A 20,710-nucleotide genomic window follows, 5' to 3' on the forward strand; every position below is an offset into this window, starting at 1 on the left:
AGTTTCGAATAAAACTCTGAAATGAAAAAATAACTCGTTTAATGGGTTTAAACTCTTGGGAAGAATTAGAAAAGAAATGTTGTAGTCAAAAAGTGTTACTGATTGAAAAAAAAATTCTCTCTTAATTCTTTAAAAATTCGATGGAATATGAAACGAAATTTAAGATTTGAAAACGAATGGGAAATTTATAAATTATTACTAAGTATTAGTACTGAAAGTACTAAGTGAAAATATGAATCACGTTTTTTAGGTATAGAAATTGTGAAAATCAATTTTATCTCAAGTTAAAAGGAAAACAAAAATATATTTTATAAATAATTAAAAAATTATATAAAAATATATTTTGAAAATTAAAAAAAAATTAAGAAACTATGGAAAATTTAATTTGAAAAATTAACTAAAAAATTAGCAGAACTCCATTTTTCGTACAACTTTTCTTTTCGGCGACGGTTGTTGTAATAATGCAAATAATGTAATTATGCTATCCATTAAGCAAGAAATACATCTGATGATACATCTGATGAAGTGTCAGGAACTAGTGATGATCAGGAATTACTCTCTACGTGAAGCTAAAGTAAAGCTCAGCAAAAGCTCTTGTTTCTAAAAAATTGTTTTATTTAAGAGAGATGAGGATAACAGTGGGAATTAGTAGTTGCAAAATTCTTTATAGCATTAAATAATTTCAACTAACATAATTGTCATTTAAAGCGACAGAGGAAGAGAGATTAAGTTGTAGACAGAGGAAGTGCTACCGTTACTTCACGAAGGCATGCTGGAAATAGGAAGAAAATACCATTTAGTTTAAGCAGGGGGAAAACAACCTGAAGTCGAAAAGCTTCTGAAAAATCTAACACTACTTCATTACATGATCAATGTAAACATTTTAATTCCTTAGTTCCTGATAAAAAAAGATTTTATCTACCTAGAAAATAAAAATAAATATTTCAGGACAAGATGCAAAATAAATTCAGAGTGTATTTTATAACATAATTTAACAGTTAACTATAATCACTTCTAACGAACTACAGTTAGGTTTAAAAGAAATAAATTAAGGACATTAGCTTAAAAAATGTAGAATCGTAGTATTGGTCATTTTTTTTTGTGTTTGTGAGTAAAAAATTTAATACAGTAGAGAATTTTGAAAGTTATCAATCTGAACACAGACCCACTTATCACAGTCATTAATTTTTTAAACGATTTTTAAGAAATATACCAGAATTTAGAATTAGATCTCAGAAATCTTGCTAAATTAGAGGACTACGTTCTATCGGCGCTGTATATTATACAGTTCCAGATAAAACGTCTTCTCGTGAACTATATAATATACAGTCGCGAAATCAGTTTCCTCTTGAAAACCCAGCTGAACGACATGCTCAGCTTAACGTACACAAAAGTTTCAAGAAAGCTTTTAGACGACACTCTGAATTTCCTTCGATGCTCCATAGGCTCACCAACGGCCGAGCTGGTAAAGTCGCTGAACACTACTAGTTCCGTCCGAGGTTCGAAGCCCTCGAACGGACTGGCTGCATGGGCGTTTTCGTGGTTTTTCCTATGCGTTACGTGCATATACCTATGAACGGTGCTCAATACTTTAATTCCACGAAGGCATCCGTCCGCTTAAGCAGACAGACCTCGAGGCTTTTCCTGTAATTACATAAAGCAAACCTTCGATGCTCCATGGCACTTCGTTCATATAGTTCTCCAGAATCCAAAACTGTTATTAAAGAATGTATTTTAAATAAAATCTTTACACTTTCCACACATTACTATTACTTTTTATAGTAATCTGTCAACATCTTTCAATCCATCTATCCTTTTAACTAAAGTATTCATACATCTTTGAGTATATGAGTCAACCCTGCGTTTTATTAGATCGTCCAGTTTCAGGATGAGACTCGGAAATATCGTATTCTCTAAATATTCACAGATTATTTTAAATATAACTGACAATAATTTTGTTAGTGCGATTTATATGCTCATGAAAAATTTTTATTGGGTTAGAAATGTATTCAATCGTCCAAAAATAAGTGTCTTTTCCAGATGTACGTTTTAGGAAATTTGTGAGGTTCTTAAAAAAAAACTGGCTAATGAAGAAGTTTCCGGACTTAGATTTCAGTTACGTTTAGTTCTTGAAAAATAAATTGCGAAATCAAATCGAATGAAGAATGCCAGTTGATCATCTTTTAAATATCTTGTAAAATGTTAACTAGAAAGAAAAGCTTAATTTTCAGAAGAAAATATTTTGACAAAGAATAAACGCTTAATAATAAGTTATTTAATGAAATATGCGTCTAGCAAGAAAGAAATACACGAAAAATGAGACAGTTGCTCAAGAATAAAACTGAAATTGAACGAAATGAAGTGAGATTTTCCCCATAATCACAGCAATTGCATTTTCTCTTCCTCCAGCCCAACATTTGTAGCACACATATAGAGATTATAAGACATTTCAAACCAAGAAACATCAAAAACTAACAATACTCTCACCGTAATTCAGACCATAGATATTCTAATGCTAGTTCTAGTTGAACTTGCTACGTACGCCGCAAAAGTAAAGCACTGGGGAATGAGATAATTCCTTAATACGAGCTCCAGCTATTGAGAAAAACCGTAGCAACACAATGTACAGTAGTGCGACGAACCAATACCTGTGTTAGCAGCATATGCGAAGTTCTGGTGCTCCGTCCACTTTTCCCTGTCCTTGTAGCAACACAAGTGTGTACTTTCGATAATAAATACAATGAAATCTTTATTTATTATTACATGGCGATCTTTAAAAATGGACAACATGCCCAAGATGATAAGTAAGCATTGGTACTGAACACCGCCGTTAGTCATATTATCCAAGACGACCACTTCACAGAAGACCTAAATCGTTTGGAACGTTGGGTCTGTTTGACACCATCCCTGTAACAAATGAGCAATTGAAAAAACCCAAATAAGAGAATTAATTATTTGAAATAATTAGATTATGCTCCAAGTAAATCCCCCCCCCCAAAAAATAGAAAAAGTCGCTGAAATCGTCTTTTACGAAATCGAAAATTTGGGTTACCTTACTCTTTACGTATAATTCATTCTAGCATTTTAGTTTGAAATGCATACCTACGATTAAAGTACTCCATAGATTTTGTTATCCCTAATACCTCTAAACGGTGCTTTAAATTTAAAACGCAAAACTAATAGTGGGATGACCATCCCATTGTTTTCGATTACACTTGTAAACCCTGCTAAATCTTGTAATTTAATAGTATCTTGTGATAATAGTCATCGTTCATCAATCGTTGTAATCTTCTTTTTGCCTTCAAACTTACATAATATTGCTATTAACGTAGCATACATAAATAGGAGAAGTAAGTAGACCCAAGCTTAATCCCCGTGGGAAGCACTTGTACCACTGGCCTACCGAGATAACTGCCCATTGATTCCCAGGCTCTGTTTTCTGCTCGTAGATTAGTTTCGGCTTCACGGAAGAATTTAATCTCGATTTACATTTCCCTTGACGTACTCAATAAAAGAGACTGAAAAATTAAAACTATGTGTTAATATGAGTGTGTAGCATACGTATGACAGTTATGATTCTCGTGTATACTAACGTTTTATGGCGATGTCAGTAGTAATTAATCGTTTAAAACTTATTGCCTTCAAACTGACAGGGAACATGCTCTTGATATACAAATAACTTATTCTTTTGAATTTTATTAAAATAATTAAAAGCCTTTCATTGCAAGGTCCGTACAATAGTCTGTTACTTTAAATTAAGAATTTCAAGTTTACATTCCAATTCCCGGTTTGGCTCGTAATCCTGGAACAACAGGTACGGGAAAAAGATCGAATCGCTAAATGTTTTCCCCCACTCTATTTTCGTTTAGCTTATTTCGATTCTGCGCTAAACTAAAATTACACAGTAGAATGCTGAATTATTCGGACAATCTAGTAATTACAACGCACCACCATCAGCTGATTCCCTAAGGAAAAAGATTACTCCAAAATCTTATGCTTTTCCTTGTGTAAGAACATTTATAGTTAATATATGAAATGAAAGATGAAAGAACAAGCCGAAAGAAAATAATTCTGATAGAGAAATCTGATGCTAGAGCTGATGGCTGACATGAACTGCAGTCTCAAATGACGTGGAGAAAATAAATGATGCGCTGTGATGACGACACGCATTATGATCGCAAATCAAGGGGAGGCTAGCAATGCCCTTGAAGATCTCATTTTAAAGTAACAGACTATAGAAAGAAGACTACAGCTATAATAGATTACGGTTAAAACTCGCTTCAAAATATATTACAGAACATCGTCGAGAATGCTTTAAAAAAACTTTAAAAATGTAGTAATAATGAGTTGCATTATATAAATTTCTGAAAAATACTTTATTTGAACATAATCCAATCTTAGGTTACCAATGATTTTGATTAAAAGTTCTGAAAAGGGGAATCTGAAATATATTTTGTTTTCAACAACATCAGGGTTCCATCTTATTGAATAAGGATCGTGATGTAGAAAAACTCATTCCACATAATCTTCTGAAATTCGTAGAAACTTTATTTAAAATCAACGCAACGTGAATAATGTATTCAGAAAGAATATTATTATACGTCTAAATGATAGGTATATAATGAATATATGGTTGATTTATACGATTATAATAGAGCCCATTCTAGTTCCAACTTCCCATTATTTAACAAAAATTTGTCCCATATATAAGATATATATGTATGCGATGATGTAGTTGTGGATGAGAAAAGGTTCCCATTAACTTTTTAGTCGTGGCCAGAATAATTGTAAACATGGCAAACGTACAGACTGAGTATTAGATAACTGGAAAGTACAGCTAGCTTGACAGTTACAGTATCTCTTTATTTTATTTTCTCTCCTCATCTCTTGGCTTTGGGGATCGTCCCTAGATAATTTGAACAGAAAAACTCTGGGAAGGTAATATAGGGCCAAATTAAGAGATTCGGGAGCAAACTGACATAGAGTCTTTATCAGGTTAAAAAGCCATGTCCGGATTAGAATTAATTTTAAAAGTCTGAAGAAATTTTCTGAATAATTTGGAATAAAAATTAATTCATTTTGAATAGCAGCAAATATTTTACTATCTCTGATAGTTAACTTAAATTCGTTGACTGGGTTAAAAGGTTCTTCTGAATTCTTTTTAACAACGGAATTTGGTTTTATCTATTTCAGAAGTAACTTCAGAATATTGTTTTAAAATCTTATAAGAGCCTGAAAAAAGAAGCGAAAGTTTTCTGGTGTTAGAATATTAAAATTCCTCGTACATTATTAAATCACCACCTTTAAAATAACTTGTTTTAAAATGGGTGTCATATATTTCTTTGTTTGCATTATGATAAACATCAGACCTTTTCTGAGTAATTTTCCTAGCGCATTCTCTCGCTCCGCAAGTAGGTAATTAACCGCTTTGTTGCTTTCACCTATTTTTTAAAGTTATGATACTTGTATATAAAAATTGTGGAGCGCCTGTAGCACTCATAGTGTTGTGTAAACCATCTTAACATATGCCCAAGAAATTATTCATCAAAAGAATAAAATGATGCAATGATTGTCAAGCTAGTTGTGCTTTCCCTCATTCCAGTGATCTAATACGCAATCCATACATCTGCCATGTTTAGCATTATTCCGGCCATGACTAAAATATTTATGAGAGCCTTCCCTCGCCCACAACTAAATCATCCCATACAGAGTTCAATACTTTATCTTAGTTACATGCTTTAAATCTTGACAAATCTTAAAATTATCGCATACACCGCGTACATAGGTAGATTAAGGAGCAAATGAGATTGAAAACAATAACTAAATGAAAGCAAAAATTTATCTGAAAGCAGTAAATAAAGTCAAGCTTTCAGGCTTGAGTAAAATTAAAAGTTCCTTTTTTTTTAATCATGAAAGTTCAGTTTTTCTACTATTAAGTTGTACTGCAATGTATTCTGTATGATAAAATATAAATACCGTCATTTCAGTATTACTAATTTACAAACAGTAGGTAACATACTAGAAAACGTGATTCATAAATAAATGCAAAAAGCCAGCTTCATTATATTTTGTTGCATGCGCTATAAATAGCGCCAGTAAAGTATAAAAAAAGACAAAAAGACCTTCAAAATACAGTCCTACGTAGTATCATTTTGTTTCCTTACTGAGAATTTATATGCCATAAAACACACTGAACACTGATATTATCAGTTGAACGTTTGAAAAAAGTAATCAGTTAGCGCTTAAAGGCAAAAGCATGAACTAAAATGGTTACGGTTTCAAAGACAAAGGTATGGCATAACAAAAGCGTATGACGAAACACAGAATACGAATTCCCTGAAAACTAAAGGTCATCTAAAACCTAAGGAGATTAATATTGTAGCTGTTTTCGACATACACTGCATTCTTTAACTACCTTATTACTAGTCTACGATGCGCTGAAGAATATTCATTATAAGTTGGCATTAAGTGTAGTTGTTTTACATAGGTTCAACAAAATTTGTTTAATATCTAGAATTCTGAGTAATAGAACTAGACTGAAATGAAATATCCTTATCAATATTTCACCATCCTCAAACAAAAATTTGAATATGAGTTATCTAAAACAATGGTGATTTATTAAAGAAGCAACATATATTGGGTGTATAATTATGTGTCGATGATGTGAAATGTATTGTTCTGATGTTTAACCATGCATAACATTTACTACGTCTCAAATAAAATTACACACTCCATCTCTTCTGAAGAAGAAATGCGGTGAAACGTTTACCATTCTATGATCTCGAAATTATTTAATTTGATATGCCAGATAGGTTGAAGCGAGTGATCACTTATAAACAAGCCCACAATTTGCGATTCGGTTTGCCTTTTACTACACACAACAAGAAATGCATATCAAATATGACGGGTTGAATGGGTAGAATAAGTTCAAAGAACCTAGTGGGCACTCAGATATAATCATATTGACTGTGATTTCAACATTCAATTGAACATCAGCTGGATGCGTAACACAGATGACAAGTAAATATGACGAACCTGATAAGAAATGGTCACTTTTTACAATGTTATCCCTCTATGTTATATAAATCGTTAAGTAGCGTCTGTAATGACCTTACAGAATCTCCTTCTAATCAGTAACAGAAAAATTGCAATGGGAGTAATAGTAAAATGGATAAATATATGTCCTATTTAGTGGGAAATAGGTGCTAAATGCTAGTGTTAAGAAATACTCGGAAGGAACATGATATAGCAAGGCTTCGGAAATTACTCTCAAAAATAGTGTGTAAAAGGTCGTACCCAAAATCTGATGCTACTTATCATGTCTCCGAAAACTACACGAAACAGAAAGATATATAAAGACACTGTAAATTCCAAAAGACACCAAATTCTTAGTGTCTGTTATTTTTTTCCCTGTACATCTAATACAAATACTTATAAAAAAAAGTAAGATTAAAAATAAATGCACACAATAGTAAAAAAAAGGCCATTTGCAAGCTACTTAACTTCTATTAATTTCAATAGAAATGTGAATATGAAAGGACAGTATGATAAAAAATTCGTGGATTCGTTAAAGAAAGCGAAGAATTAGATCCCTCGCTTTATGAATGCTCGCTTTGCCCCATTTCGCTTTTCGAAGGACATGGCCTTTTTAACCTGATAAAGACTCTATGTCAGTTTGCTCCCGAATCTCTTAATTTGGCCCTATATTACCTTCCCAGAGTTTTTCCGTTCAAATTATCTAGGGACGATCCCCAAAGCCAAGAGATGAGGAGAGAAAATAAAATAAAGAGATACTGTAACTGTCAAGCTAGCTGTACTGCAAAACAAGTAGTGCATTTTTCAGGCAATGAAAAAAATTCGTAGGCAATTTTCGGTGTTCGGAAGAAAGAAGGACAATAAAAATCTCATTTAGATTTTGTGGCAAAGATTATGAAATATAAGTGAATTGTTAAGAACATAAAAGTTTCAGGTTAAGAATTTCTAAAAGGATGCAAAAACAAATAAATTCAAGAATAACCAACATTGCGGTAAAGCTGGAATACCCATTTTGCAAAATCTGCATTTTATGTTATAAGGTATTTCTCCCGCCTTCGTGGTGAAGTGGTTCTGCACGCTGGGCCGGTATTCCAGAGGTCCGTGGCTCGATTCCTCCCGGCGAAGGCGGTTGCTAATGTTTCATCTCTCCAGCTTCCAAAATTAACCTAATGTCTCTACAGTGACGCCCGAACTAAAAGGGTCGTGGACGATGAATCTCCACACCCACGATTTGGCGATTGGGTCCACTAAAAACCCTAGTCGCCCTTTAAAATAGGGAGTAGATAAAGTATTTCTCCCGCCTTCCTAGCGTGCCTTCGTGGTGTAGTGGTTCTGCACGCTGGGCCGGTATTCCAGAGGTCCGTGGTTCGATTCCAGGCGAAGGCGGTTGCTCATTTTTCATCTTGCCTGCTTCCGAAATGAACATAATGTCTCTACAGTGTTATTTTATATATATAGATTTCAACAAGGAATTCAGGATTGCAATATGCATACTATAGTTATAATTCCTTAAGCAAGTGTAAAGGTGGTTTAAAAATAAAAGTTATATTTAAACAACTTAAACAAGAAGCTGCCAGTTCCTCAACTTCTGTTCAACAACCTAATGGTTATATTTGCAAGAAGTTAAAAGATGAAATATTTAACAGCATACAAGTAAGTTTACGTACATGGGAAGTCCCAATAGTACAGGGTGAATCATGATGGAAATTTAGCAAGTGTTCTTACGATCACTTTCAACATTCATTCAATGACGTGAACTCGGGAAGCAGAGAAGAATAATTTATTTACTAAACAAATATTTTCTCCTAATATAAATTTAGTAGAAGTATCAGAAAAGAGTTCCCCTTGAAAAGTCAACTAATTTCCGATCAATAGCGATAATTACTTGCTTTTAATTTAATTTATTTTCCAAAGTTTGAGATTTTGTTAATTCAAGTCCCCGTAAAACATTTTCAATAATTTACATTCAAGTTACTTTAAAACACAATTTTCGGAATTAAACTTCCTACATATGGGTTCACTCTTTTTTGATACTTCTACTAAATTTATATTAGGAGATAATATAATCAATATTTCTTTAGTAAATAAATTATTATTATCTTACTTTACGACTATTGCGCAAGTATTAGAAAAACTTGTTTTCGAACTAAGAGAATTTAAGATCATACAATATATATATATATATATATATATATATATATATATATAAGATAGGCGTGGAGGGAAAAGTAAGCAAAATTAAACTTTCACAATTAAATAGCTGAAGCCTAATTGTCGTATATGCACGGTGTTTTGTAGTGTGTAATTAATGGTTTTAAGAGGAAATATATAAAAATATTATTAATGTTTTATTATTAGACATTTATAAACAAAAATCACGATATCTTGGGGCATTGACTAAATGCGAAAGAAAAAACATGAGAGAAATTATTAATAATTATTGCATTTTAATCTCATAATCGTTTTGAAGGCCACTTCTTTATCTCTAAAACTGAATAACACAGTTCAAGTTAAAATTAATAAGGCAAAATACGCCGTACTAGGAAGGTATGAATTAGAAATGTAATTTAAAACGAAACAGCATCTTTGATAACCTGTTGCGCTCTTATGGGGTAATTCAAGAACATTTCTTAATTAAATGAACTTTTATGGAATAGCACTAACTGAAATAATTCTTTAGACTCTAAACCGATCACTTATCGTGTCCGCAACATGTCTGATTAAAAACAACTGAGGAAAAACAATTTATAAAAAAGTGACTTTAGAAGCTAGTATATCACGGCACTCGATATATAATAAAGTAAAACAACAATGAAGTCCAAACCACACATTTAATTTCTAGCTTTAAACGTGTATTGTTGACAGGTGAAACGCAATTTATATTTGACCAGATAGTCAGTATATTACTGTAGTTGAATTGTCACCTCTAACGATACTAAGACCAAAATTTAACATTCACAATGCCAAATTTTCTTTATCTTTCTTAAATCTGCATTTGAATATCCATACTGCTCCTGGTTTTCTATGTTTACAGTAAGTTAGAAAACTAGTACCACATTTTAAGCAGCAGCGTTATGACACATTCAATCAAATACGTATTCATAGTGTTAAACTTTTATTTTCATTTCTTTGGCTTCCACTCCTTTACTTCCACTCTTGATTACTGAATTTAAAACAGACTTACTGAACAGATTGCAAATAAGTTATGAAAACAAGGCAAGGTCCGTTTCTTTGTGCTTAATTTAAGTAATAAATCATCGTTATATATTACCTGCGATAAGAATATACGGTACAAGTGATTAAACGAATGTCTACTCTTTTATCATTTGTCATTTAAAGCACAGAATGGACTTTGATCTCTCTTAGTTGAGAAATGTAATTAATATGTCTTTCTTCATGTTAAATAAATTACCTCTGCTAGCATTTTGTACAAAGTTTATTTGCATTTCCAAAGCTTTTGTTAAAAACATTAAAGGGAGAAGTTCGTTTCATAAAATTTATACTAATATAGGTTCACTTATAACTGTAAAGATATGATATCGCATTTCTCTATCAGTTTGAAATTTCTTTATACGGCCGCCTCGTTCTTTTAATGGAATAATAACATATTATCCTTTTGGGGAATAAATAAAATGTAGAAATAATGTTTGCTATTTTTAGTGTAGGAAAATTATTTTTTTATTATTATAACTGATATTGCAGTTATTATTAAGTATTATTTTAAAAACGAAAATATTAGTTTTATGAAGTCACATTGGAACGGTAGCACGTTAAAATTTCTGAAAAAACCTTTATATGCAGTAAAAGAGAATGTATCATCAAACTTTACTAAGCCATGAATGTATAAAACCGTTGTTTCGAAAAAAATCATATTTAGAGGAGAAACTTCAGAAAAACTTCTGGAAAAAAAATTATCAATGAATTTTGCGTAGTAATCGAGTTAGATATATCTCATTTGCCTCTTTAAGGATAACTTTAAACATCAAAGAGAAACTTAAAAATACATTTAGATGAAAAAAATGAAAATTACTCGTTTTTGCGTGTTGTACAGTATTTTGCAACTGTTGCAAAATTAGCATCAGAATAACTGTTTCTTCTAATGCTTCCGTACTCATTTCCAGCGAGCAAATTAAAGTTTAAACAAGTTCAATAAGAAAAAAAATGGAAAAAATTAACAAAAAAGCTAATCCTCTATGTATTACGATACATATTTTCACTCCAAATTTTGTAAATCGTACGGAAAACAAAAGATACTAATTTTCAATAAAACAATTTTACTATGAATTTCAATACCACGCAACAGAATAGTAATTAAAAATACTAAAATTGGTTACTCACCGACCGGAGTGGCTGGGGCAACCGGTGAACGACATCACCCAGGATGAGGTTTGTGATAGAAAGGACACATAAGAAATGCTAAGCCAATGTTCAAACTCTTCGGCCCCCTCTCCCTCCCCCCAAAAATTCCTCCTCGAATTTTCTTTATGTTCTTCCAAATATTCTAAAATGTTGAGCCGTAGTTTCAAATGTACAAATGACTTGATGATGGCATATGGTGAATTATTTAAAAAAATGTCTGTGGTGAAAAAAGGACAACATTGGCACTATATATATATATATATATATATGTATTATTTATATGTGTTGAAGAGTTACCACAACATGTCCATCTTCTTTACATACAGTACATGAACATTAGCGTCCGTTTCACATCGCAGTAATTCTAACCAAGGTGGTCAGTTTCTCTTTTTCTATGTACAATATATATAATATATATTTGTATTTTTATATATAAGGAGTGCTGGCATTTCGCTTCCTGAACACTTCAGTCATAGAGGGGGTGGTGATGCCCTGTATTCGGAAGGACGAAGCAGGGGGCTATTTGTCAGTGGGCCGTAAGGGACTGACCGTGGATATTGTGCGACTGGGGACCATGGTTCTGGGGCGGCGCATGAGGGGACAGCATCGGAGGGCTGTGCGAATGGAGGGAGCCGTGGCCGGGGGGGCTATGTGTGAGCATCATCTCTCCAGGGGTGCCGGGCCCCCCGGCGCCCCCGATGTTAACAGGTGGGGTCATGCGCTTCTCCTTCTGCCGCCTGTTGCAAAACCAGACCCTGACTACTTCCTTCTCCAATTGAAGACTGTCCGCCAGTCCGGCGATTTCCTGAGCGGATGGCTTGGGCTGCTTGTGGAAGTGGTTCTCGAGGGCGCCCTTCACGGACACCTCGATGCTTGTCCTTTTTTTACGTTTACGGCCCTGAGCGGCTATCTTGTCGATGGAGGTGGGCGACCCAGTCGTACTGTCCGCCTCCTCTAACCATTTGGCGAGTAAAGGCTTTAACTTGCACATGTTCTTGAAGCTCAACTGTAGCGCCTCGAATCTGTGGAAGGAAAAAAAAAATTCTAAGAATCAGCGACAAAAAATAAACAATCAAAATTTCACAATTTTTTAAAAGCAATGCCCTTCCTATGCATGGTACTTTGTAAATGAATTCGACTACGATCTTTCTCAGCAATTAAATAAAATTACTTACTTCACTGCAATTGCTACTTTATTGCATTAAAGCAGATGAAAATCCGAAAAAAAAAAAAAGCAGTAATATTATTTTTGATTTATTTTGGAGTCATTCAGCTAGCTTAGTAATTAAAAAATGATTAAAGTACGCATAAGAATAATAAAGTAATACTATAGTCAGTTATATTTTACATTTGTTGAAGTACAACATTTTGACTCCCTTATAGGATCTCATATTCTAAAACAGTTTCACACTGCGTGTGGGCCAAATGCACGACTTAAAAGCAGATGACGGACCTGAATTTATTTTTGAATAAAATTTAAATTAAATTTTTTACACAAAATTCAAAAATATAACGAAATAATAATATCTCAATGTATTTTCGATTTCAGTTCCTAAATATTTACCAAAACACGCGTAAACAACAATAGTAAATAACGCAAAGAAAAAATTTAAATAGACACTTATTTTTTACCTGAAATCTAAAAGTTATTTTATAGTTAAATTTCTGTTAATTGTATGACTGTTATTATTATAATATATATATATATATATAATTTTGTATGATCTTAAATTCATTTCGAAAACAAATTACTACTACTTGCGCAATTGCTGAAAAGTAAGTTAATAATAATTTATTTCCTAAACAATATTGAACTTAGGAGATAATATAATCAATTAATCAATATTGTTTAGGAAATAAATTAATATTAACAGAAATTTCTTGCAGGTTTGTTATGATAACTTGACGCTTGATGACCTTCCAAGTCTGGTAAAGACTATAGCCTTGAAGAAAAAATAAACATCTTTTTGAGATTATTACAAATAGAATGTACAGTTTTATTGCGCATAACGTTACAAAAGTAATTTTCTATTTATCTTAAAAAAAATTGGTCTTCTTCATCGATTATTTTTTCTTTTTAATCCTTTGTTAAAGACATGACCTGTGCAATTTAATCGCTTAATTTAATAGCTGACTATAATTTTATTTACAATTTTCATTCAAAAAGATGAATTTTCGTATCAAAGAAACATAAAAAAATTATGCAAAATTCCAAATAATAGGTATTGATAAAATGTAGATCTATAAACGAGAACAAATAAATAGGTTTTCCAAGCCGTGCCTTAGTTTGCCCCCATTTATGTATCAAATTAAACTAATGGTTGACTCAAGGGAAGTATATATCAGAAGATTCAGTTCAACAGGGAAGGAAGAAAACAAAACACCAGAATGTTAAATGCTAAAGCGCTAACAACTGTTAGCTGGCGGACTACATTTACTAATATACTGTCGTAGGAAGTTCTAAAACCACCTGACCCCAGTCACACTGCCTGCCATACAAGCACAAACCCAACCACTCCATTCTCTCACTTTTCTCTTCAACAGCAGTGGGGTACATACATTCAGTCGATATCTCTGCATCTCCATATCTCTGCAAAATAATAAGCAACATATTTACAACAAATATATAACTGGAAAGTATTCGCGGGCACTGTAAAATTGCTGCTAAGGTTGGAAACGGTCTGCAAGCCGGTTTGAAACCACTGTTCTAAAATATACAAAAAATTCCAACATGAAAAATCATGCTTTATGACTTCAAACATAGACTCATAAAAATGTGAGCTTTCAGAAATATGCTAAAGTAAGTATAATTCCAGACACAAAGATCCAAAGGCATATAAATCAATCTGATAACATAGTTCCAAAAGCAAAATAGTTCTTACACTGAAAAAAATTCAATCTTAGTCGCAGTTTCGTAAAGGCAGAATTTTTCAAATCAACTATTTACGGTAAGATAAAAGTTAAAACTCGTTAACTTCTTTCATCATGAGTAAAAGAAGAATGACGAAAACAAAAAATTTTATTTTCCGATTTTAAGGAACTGTGAAAAAAAATTCAAGATTACTTTTCCCGTGTTAAAATCTGTTATAGTGCGGTAAATAAATAAATAAATAAATAAATAAAAAATATTTCACCATTTAAGAGAGGTAGAATGTTAAATTTAATGACTGTTCATTGAAACCACCCGTTCAACACATAGACTGTTGTCTTAAAATTTACTCATATTTTCAGACACATTTGTGGGACTATCAAAACTAATACTAATTTTAACCACAGTTATACAGCACGGCCAATGTATAGTTTTAGAGATCATTCTGAGAATATATGAGATTTTTCTTCTATAATGTTTTTATTCTGAATTTTTCCATGTTCTGCTTTGCACTTAAATCACTAAGGTTTTGGGAACCGATCTAAGCAGCTATTGAAAGCAAAGAATTCTGATAACGGCATTGAGATAATCTTATTAAACTATGAGCAGGTTTTTTAAATTACATTTGCTAAGAAAGGTTTTAACAATCAAAATGAAAGATCAGTAGGCAAAACAATAAAAAAACATTAAATGTTTCGAGATTCATTTAACATTCCAGCGATCAGCTTTCAGAATGCTCCATTCAGCTTACTTGACAAACAACTAAAGTACTAATTTTATTTATTCAAAATTATCAGAAATTCTCTAATCGACACTACCTAAAATATATGATATCAGGGCAATTTTTATCGGTTTTGCCCAGCTGCAATGAAGTTATAAAAATTACGGCTATTTTGTATATCCATTTCGTTAACTAAGAAGCGAGTTCACCATTTTAGGATCTACGCAAATCACCCATTAATGTTCCCGTATTTACTTCCTCCAGAACTATATTATCTCGTACTTTTGACTCAGAACAATTAGGTTTATGTGATTACAGCAAAGTTTCGAGAGCTATCAGCCTAAGGGAGGGATGCCTTCCTCGGGGACTCTCTAAGGGAAACTGGCTTGTATACACATTGTGCATGGAGAAAACCACAAAAACGCCCGTGCAGCAAGCCCGTTCGTGAGATTCGAACCTCGGGCTGAACTACCAGTGCTCAGCGACTTTACCACGCGGCCACTGGTGGCCCTTTGACTCAGAACGGCAGAACGAGATATTGGAACAGGCTTCAGTTAATACGTTGTAATAATGTGTAAAAGAAATTATATTACGTGTGGAGCTATCAGTTTTAGGTTTTCTGCATATATTGGCTTTATTCAAGAATTCTTCAATGCCAGACTCCCAAAATTAAAGGTAATAAAGATAAACCAAAGGTTGTAGAGCCTTAGGTTATTTGGAAGCGGGAATGATGAAATAGATGCAACGCCTTCGGCGGGAATCGAATCACGGACCTCTGGAATACGCGGCCAGCGTGCACACCATACCACGAAGGCATGCCAAGAAGGCGGGAGAAATACCTTACAAGGTCTTTTTTGAAATCATCATCCAAAATATCTGTAAGAACAAGTTTACTTTCCAAAATACTTGGCAAGAGTTTTTTTAAATATAATAATTACCTTGTACAGAGTAATAATTAACTTTAAGCAGCTAAAGCTAACTAATAATCATGAAATCTACACAAGAAAATTTTCTGCAATATTATAATTTGACAGTATTATGAAATTAGGGACGTACGGGTTTAATACTCGTATATTTAATCTTCAGTAACGTGCAAGGGAAAAAAAAAAGTTTATTTCATCCATTCATTTCCCTGAAAATTTCGCAGAATCCCAGAATTTGTAATTTTTTAAAATAATTCTCCATCTCTTTAACACAACGGTCCGTTTACATACATATTTTTTTTTTCAATTCTGAAAATGTAATATACACATATACTTAAAACAAAAATATATTCCTTCTTGAATCCTTATTCAATAAACCACGTCTTCTAAGCTGCGAAGAACATGAATTAATGTAATCCAAAAACCAGTTGCTAATCCCATACAATGGAATTTAATTTTTTATTTCCATGATTTTGTAAACTTTCAAGCAGCTAACTGAGCCTCTTTAATACCAATATTGTTAGCGTTTGCTCTTTAATACTGAATTTTTTATGTTACAATTAGAGCTGTTTTTTTCTTAGGGTCGTAGATATAAAAACTCAATTTTACAAATAACAAACAATATTATCGTGGCATTATTGCTTTTGACTTGAGAATAGTGTCTAAAACCATGGGCGCAAAGGGTGTGTTACGGTAATCCATAATAAACTTCCAAGCATCTGCTTCGGGAAAAGAATAATTAAAGCATGCATGCAAATTAATGCGGACAGATGTTTTGGGGACCGAAAGCTTACAACCGGACTCTTTTATTATTTTACGACGTTCTCAGTGAAGCCATTCCAAAAGCCTACAAAGGAAAGACTTGTTTCTGAATGATTTACACATCTGTTTTTGGTGCACTGCATCTGCAATTGGAAAGATGGATTTGCCTACAGGCAAGACTGGAGTAACTTCGATTCGTGATTTACACCAAAGTCGCAATAATAAAAGAAGCGGGTAATGGTATTATTTCATTTGATGATGAAATTTTGAAAAAAAAATTATAAAATTTTAAGCTTCAGAGAACTTCAGTTTGGGAAGAAATGCCGTTCAAAATGGACGATCCTTGAAACAGAGACTCTTGCTTTACTTTGTGATAGCTTTTCATAGACTTAGCAGTTTTGCAGACTAGATATTATTCATACGCTTGCAAACAAATTCCAAAACGCTAGTAATTCTTGATGCCTAGATGACACTTAAATTTATTGAATATTAAGCTTTCAGACAAAATATAATTTGCCCTTTTGTCCCTTTCTAGCATTATACGTATAAAAATTATCGGTAGATTTGTTGCGAAATTGAAACTAAAATCTAGAAAACTTAGTTTTTCCCTCAGTGATCATTCTGCACAGATAGTTCTAGTCCTGTTATTATTGCTAGATAATTACCCGTCTTGAAACAGATAGCTGAGGAATCTTTCCTTTAAGAGTTTTGTTCTTCGCCGTTGTTGTTGTTGACTAATGCTCACTCGTCTGACCTATAGTCAGCCCAGGCCCACGAAATTCCTCGTGTCAAGAAGTGCAAGATACGCCTGTCGTTGGCAACAGCCTTTAGCTCCTTACAGTTGACAGTGTGATTTAGCTCAAATCCTCCCCCACTTTTGATGGAGAGAACTCAGGAGGGACTGATCCGATTGTCTATCACCCTTCTTCCCCTACCACCACCCTCTTGAGAGGACTTTCGGTTCGACGCATATTTAAAAAAAAGAGTGCTCCCATGCCGCACGGACACTATACATTTGCCTTCTCTACATTAGTGCCTTCTCTGCGATTCGAGCACGGCACTTCGGCACGGCAGTCAACGACGCTAACCACAATACCGTTTGGGCAGCTTTACGCTCTCTTCTCTATTTACATATTTAAGTTACGCATGAAGGAAACATCATTATTCCACAATGTTAAAGTTAATCCACATGCTGTAGAATTTGAGTGGTCATATTAATAATAAAATAGCTCATATGCTGTTTTGATGCATGTATGATCACAAATCAGTTTCCTTATCTGTTTTTAGACAGCAAAATACTTAATTCTCATATTAACCAAATACAAAAATGAATAAGGTCATATACATGGATGCTAATAGAACGTTTACTCCGCTAAGAGACAAAAAAAAAAAAAAAAAAAAAAAAAAAAAAAGAACAGATAAATTGATGCCGTAATATAATTTATATATTTAACACTTGGCCACGATAGACCTAAAACCGCCTTCCCGTGGATCTCTCAAGAAATGTCGAAGTGTTGGTTGCACCTGCTCCAGAGTATCAAATTTATAAATATCAAAATATAGTGTTATTCATAATTTCATGAACTATTTCAAAAACTGATAGCAGAAAAATTACGCATCCGACACTTAATTTATTGCATTGACAGAAAGTTAAATTCATTAAAATTTTTCCATACATTTCAAATAATGCTCAAATATATATATCATTGATATAGAAAATATCTATGCATCACTGGGTGCATTTACTTAGGCAAAAAAAGAGAGCTAGCTCATGTTACAGATGAATGAAAACGGTGACGACTGCTTTTTTTAAATAAGCCATTTCTGAACCTCACTACCTCAGAAACCGTTACGGAGATTACTTGCGAGAATATCTTAATCAAACTTTATCATAAAGATGAATAGGAAGTACAGGATGAGGAAATGACACGTTCATGTGGTGACCCTCCTGATCTTCGCATTTAATCCCGTATTTTAAAAGTAAATGCGTTACTTAAAGGGAAAAATTATCTTTAAAACCGCCCAGTTATAATATATTAAGATAATTGTAGTAGAATGATTTTAAAGCATTTGTATAAATGGAAGAAAAAAGTTTCGAGGAAAAATGATCGAACATTTAAAAATCACGTTTTAAAGAAAATACTGTTTTGGCCTTTTAAATGGGTGAACTCAGGACTGTTAGTTTTAGAAAGGCAATTATTGAGAGAAGTTAAAAATTTAATAACTGCAAACTTAAAAATAAAAGGAAAGAAAAGAACGGTTTCGACATTGCTTTAACAATAATTAAGAAAAAAGTCAATCTCCTCAGTAGACATATTTTAATATCTTAGCTTTCAACTTCCTATGAAGCTTACGCTAAGTTAATTAATGATGAGAAAAGATTTAAAATGTTGTTCTGAAAATGAATGCTTATAGATGGCAGTTACACACTGAAAGCCACTGCAAGCGATATATTTGTTGACTCGATAGTGAATTCAAGTTAAATCTTGCAACAGTGTTCTAAATAAAAATGTAACCAAAACGAATTTCAGTATAATACTGTTTTTACTAGTATGCATGTAATATGGAAGTATATATAGCACGTGTAGTGATTGCTGTACTTTAGCACATATAAATGCTGCTACGTGATTCCTAAGCCAAATATGTTGCCGTTATCCTGTACCAAATGTGTCTACAGTTGATGTGTGACATAATATTCTCCATTTCATCCAAAATCATTAGCAAAATTCCCTAATTTAAAATTAACAAAATTTAAGTACAATAAATAGAATGTAAAAAAAAAAAAAAAAAAAAAAAAAAAAAACCTTTCAGATATTACATTACGCCCACAGGGGCGTTTTCTTAACGTTTTGTGTGTTACCTTTATTTATTAACTATCATATTCTTCTCACATAAACCATAAAATTCAGTTCAACAGCAATATCGCAAAATAATTTTAAAATGAGCATAGTTTTAAAATTTCCGATACACAGTCTTGTCTGCTAAAGTTTTTTTTTTTTTTTTTTTTTTTATTATTATTATTATTATTATTATTATTATTGTACAGTGTTGCCATTGCTCGCTTTGAAATCGTTGAATATGTTAATCAAAAATTCGTTATTAAAGTTTTACAAAATATGAAAGAGATAATAAAATAAATTCCAAATTTGGGCTTCCAGATGCCCATATTTGAGTGGGAACGTACGTTACTCAAAATTCGATAGCTCTAGGTACCGCTGTTTTATCACAATGCGAGAAACATACATACATGAACTCCCCAACTTAGATTCTCTTGAAAAGCAATCTAAAAATTAATATACATATTTACTATTTTAAATTTCATGGACTCGTTGCAGCAGTTACTTCCTGTCTGAGGAATACTTGAACAATGTACATGAATCTGGACATTATTTAATTTCTTTAAATATAATACAGGACTCTAATATTTGGTGGCAACGAGTTGAAAAGTAAACCGACATTTGTAGTGAACCAACGCAAAATCCCGAAACGAAATAGCCCTTCTGGGCTAACTAACGCCCTTTCGGCTAAAAATATTAACACAAATAAAATCATCATGCATTTCGGCTCGGCATGGGTATAAGTTCATTTGAGATCCCCCTGTATAGGCCATATGAATGCAGTTGTTATTTAAATGTGTACTTTGAAAGTGCTCCACTGTTCCAAATAGAATACTTAATGTCCATCGATCCAAAAATGTTCTAAGGATCTGCTAGTAGAATAAAAGAGATACGAGACCCTTGAATTCCATACTCAGAAAACTGTCGACGAAAATTAAGATGGAGACGGGATGAATTATGAAACCTACACTGATGCTTAATGCCTATCGCCAAAGGCATGCACTCTCTAAGTCCATTTAGGAACATTTAGGCTACCTAGCTTAGACAAGATAATTAACAATATTAGTAACTCGCACAAGAAACCGACATTCTGCAGCCATTCTGCAGCCGTTCTGCAGCCCGGATGAACCTATATGCGTTCATCTAGTAATGTGAAATGTTTGATCATTAGAACATTCCACGCTTTGTAGCTTATCTAGAAAAG

The 20,710-nt window shown here is 33.0% G+C and overlaps 1 protein-coding gene across 1 annotated transcript in view; it reads right to left on the bottom strand.

The window, feature by feature from the left end:
• LOC118197593 (POU domain, class 3, transcription factor 3-A-like) overlaps nt 1–20,710 on the bottom strand; it is a 136,892-nt gene that overhangs the window by 89,533 nt on the left and 26,649 nt on the right. The window contains exon 2 of the mRNA XM_035369124.2: nt 11,374–12,416. Within this exon, the coding sequence (XP_035225015.1) occupies nt 11,921–12,416 (496 nt within the window). The 3' untranslated portion in view covers nt 11,374–11,920. The remainder of the gene's footprint in view (nt 1–11,373; nt 12,417–20,710) is intronic.

Source organism: Stegodyphus dumicola, chromosome 9 (assembly GCF_044657685.1).
Source record: "Stegodyphus dumicola isolate Sdum_Otavi_A_Nest chromosome 9, ASM4465768v1".
NCBI classification, from domain to species: Eukaryota; Metazoa; Arthropoda; class Arachnida; order Araneae; family Eresidae; genus Stegodyphus; species Stegodyphus dumicola.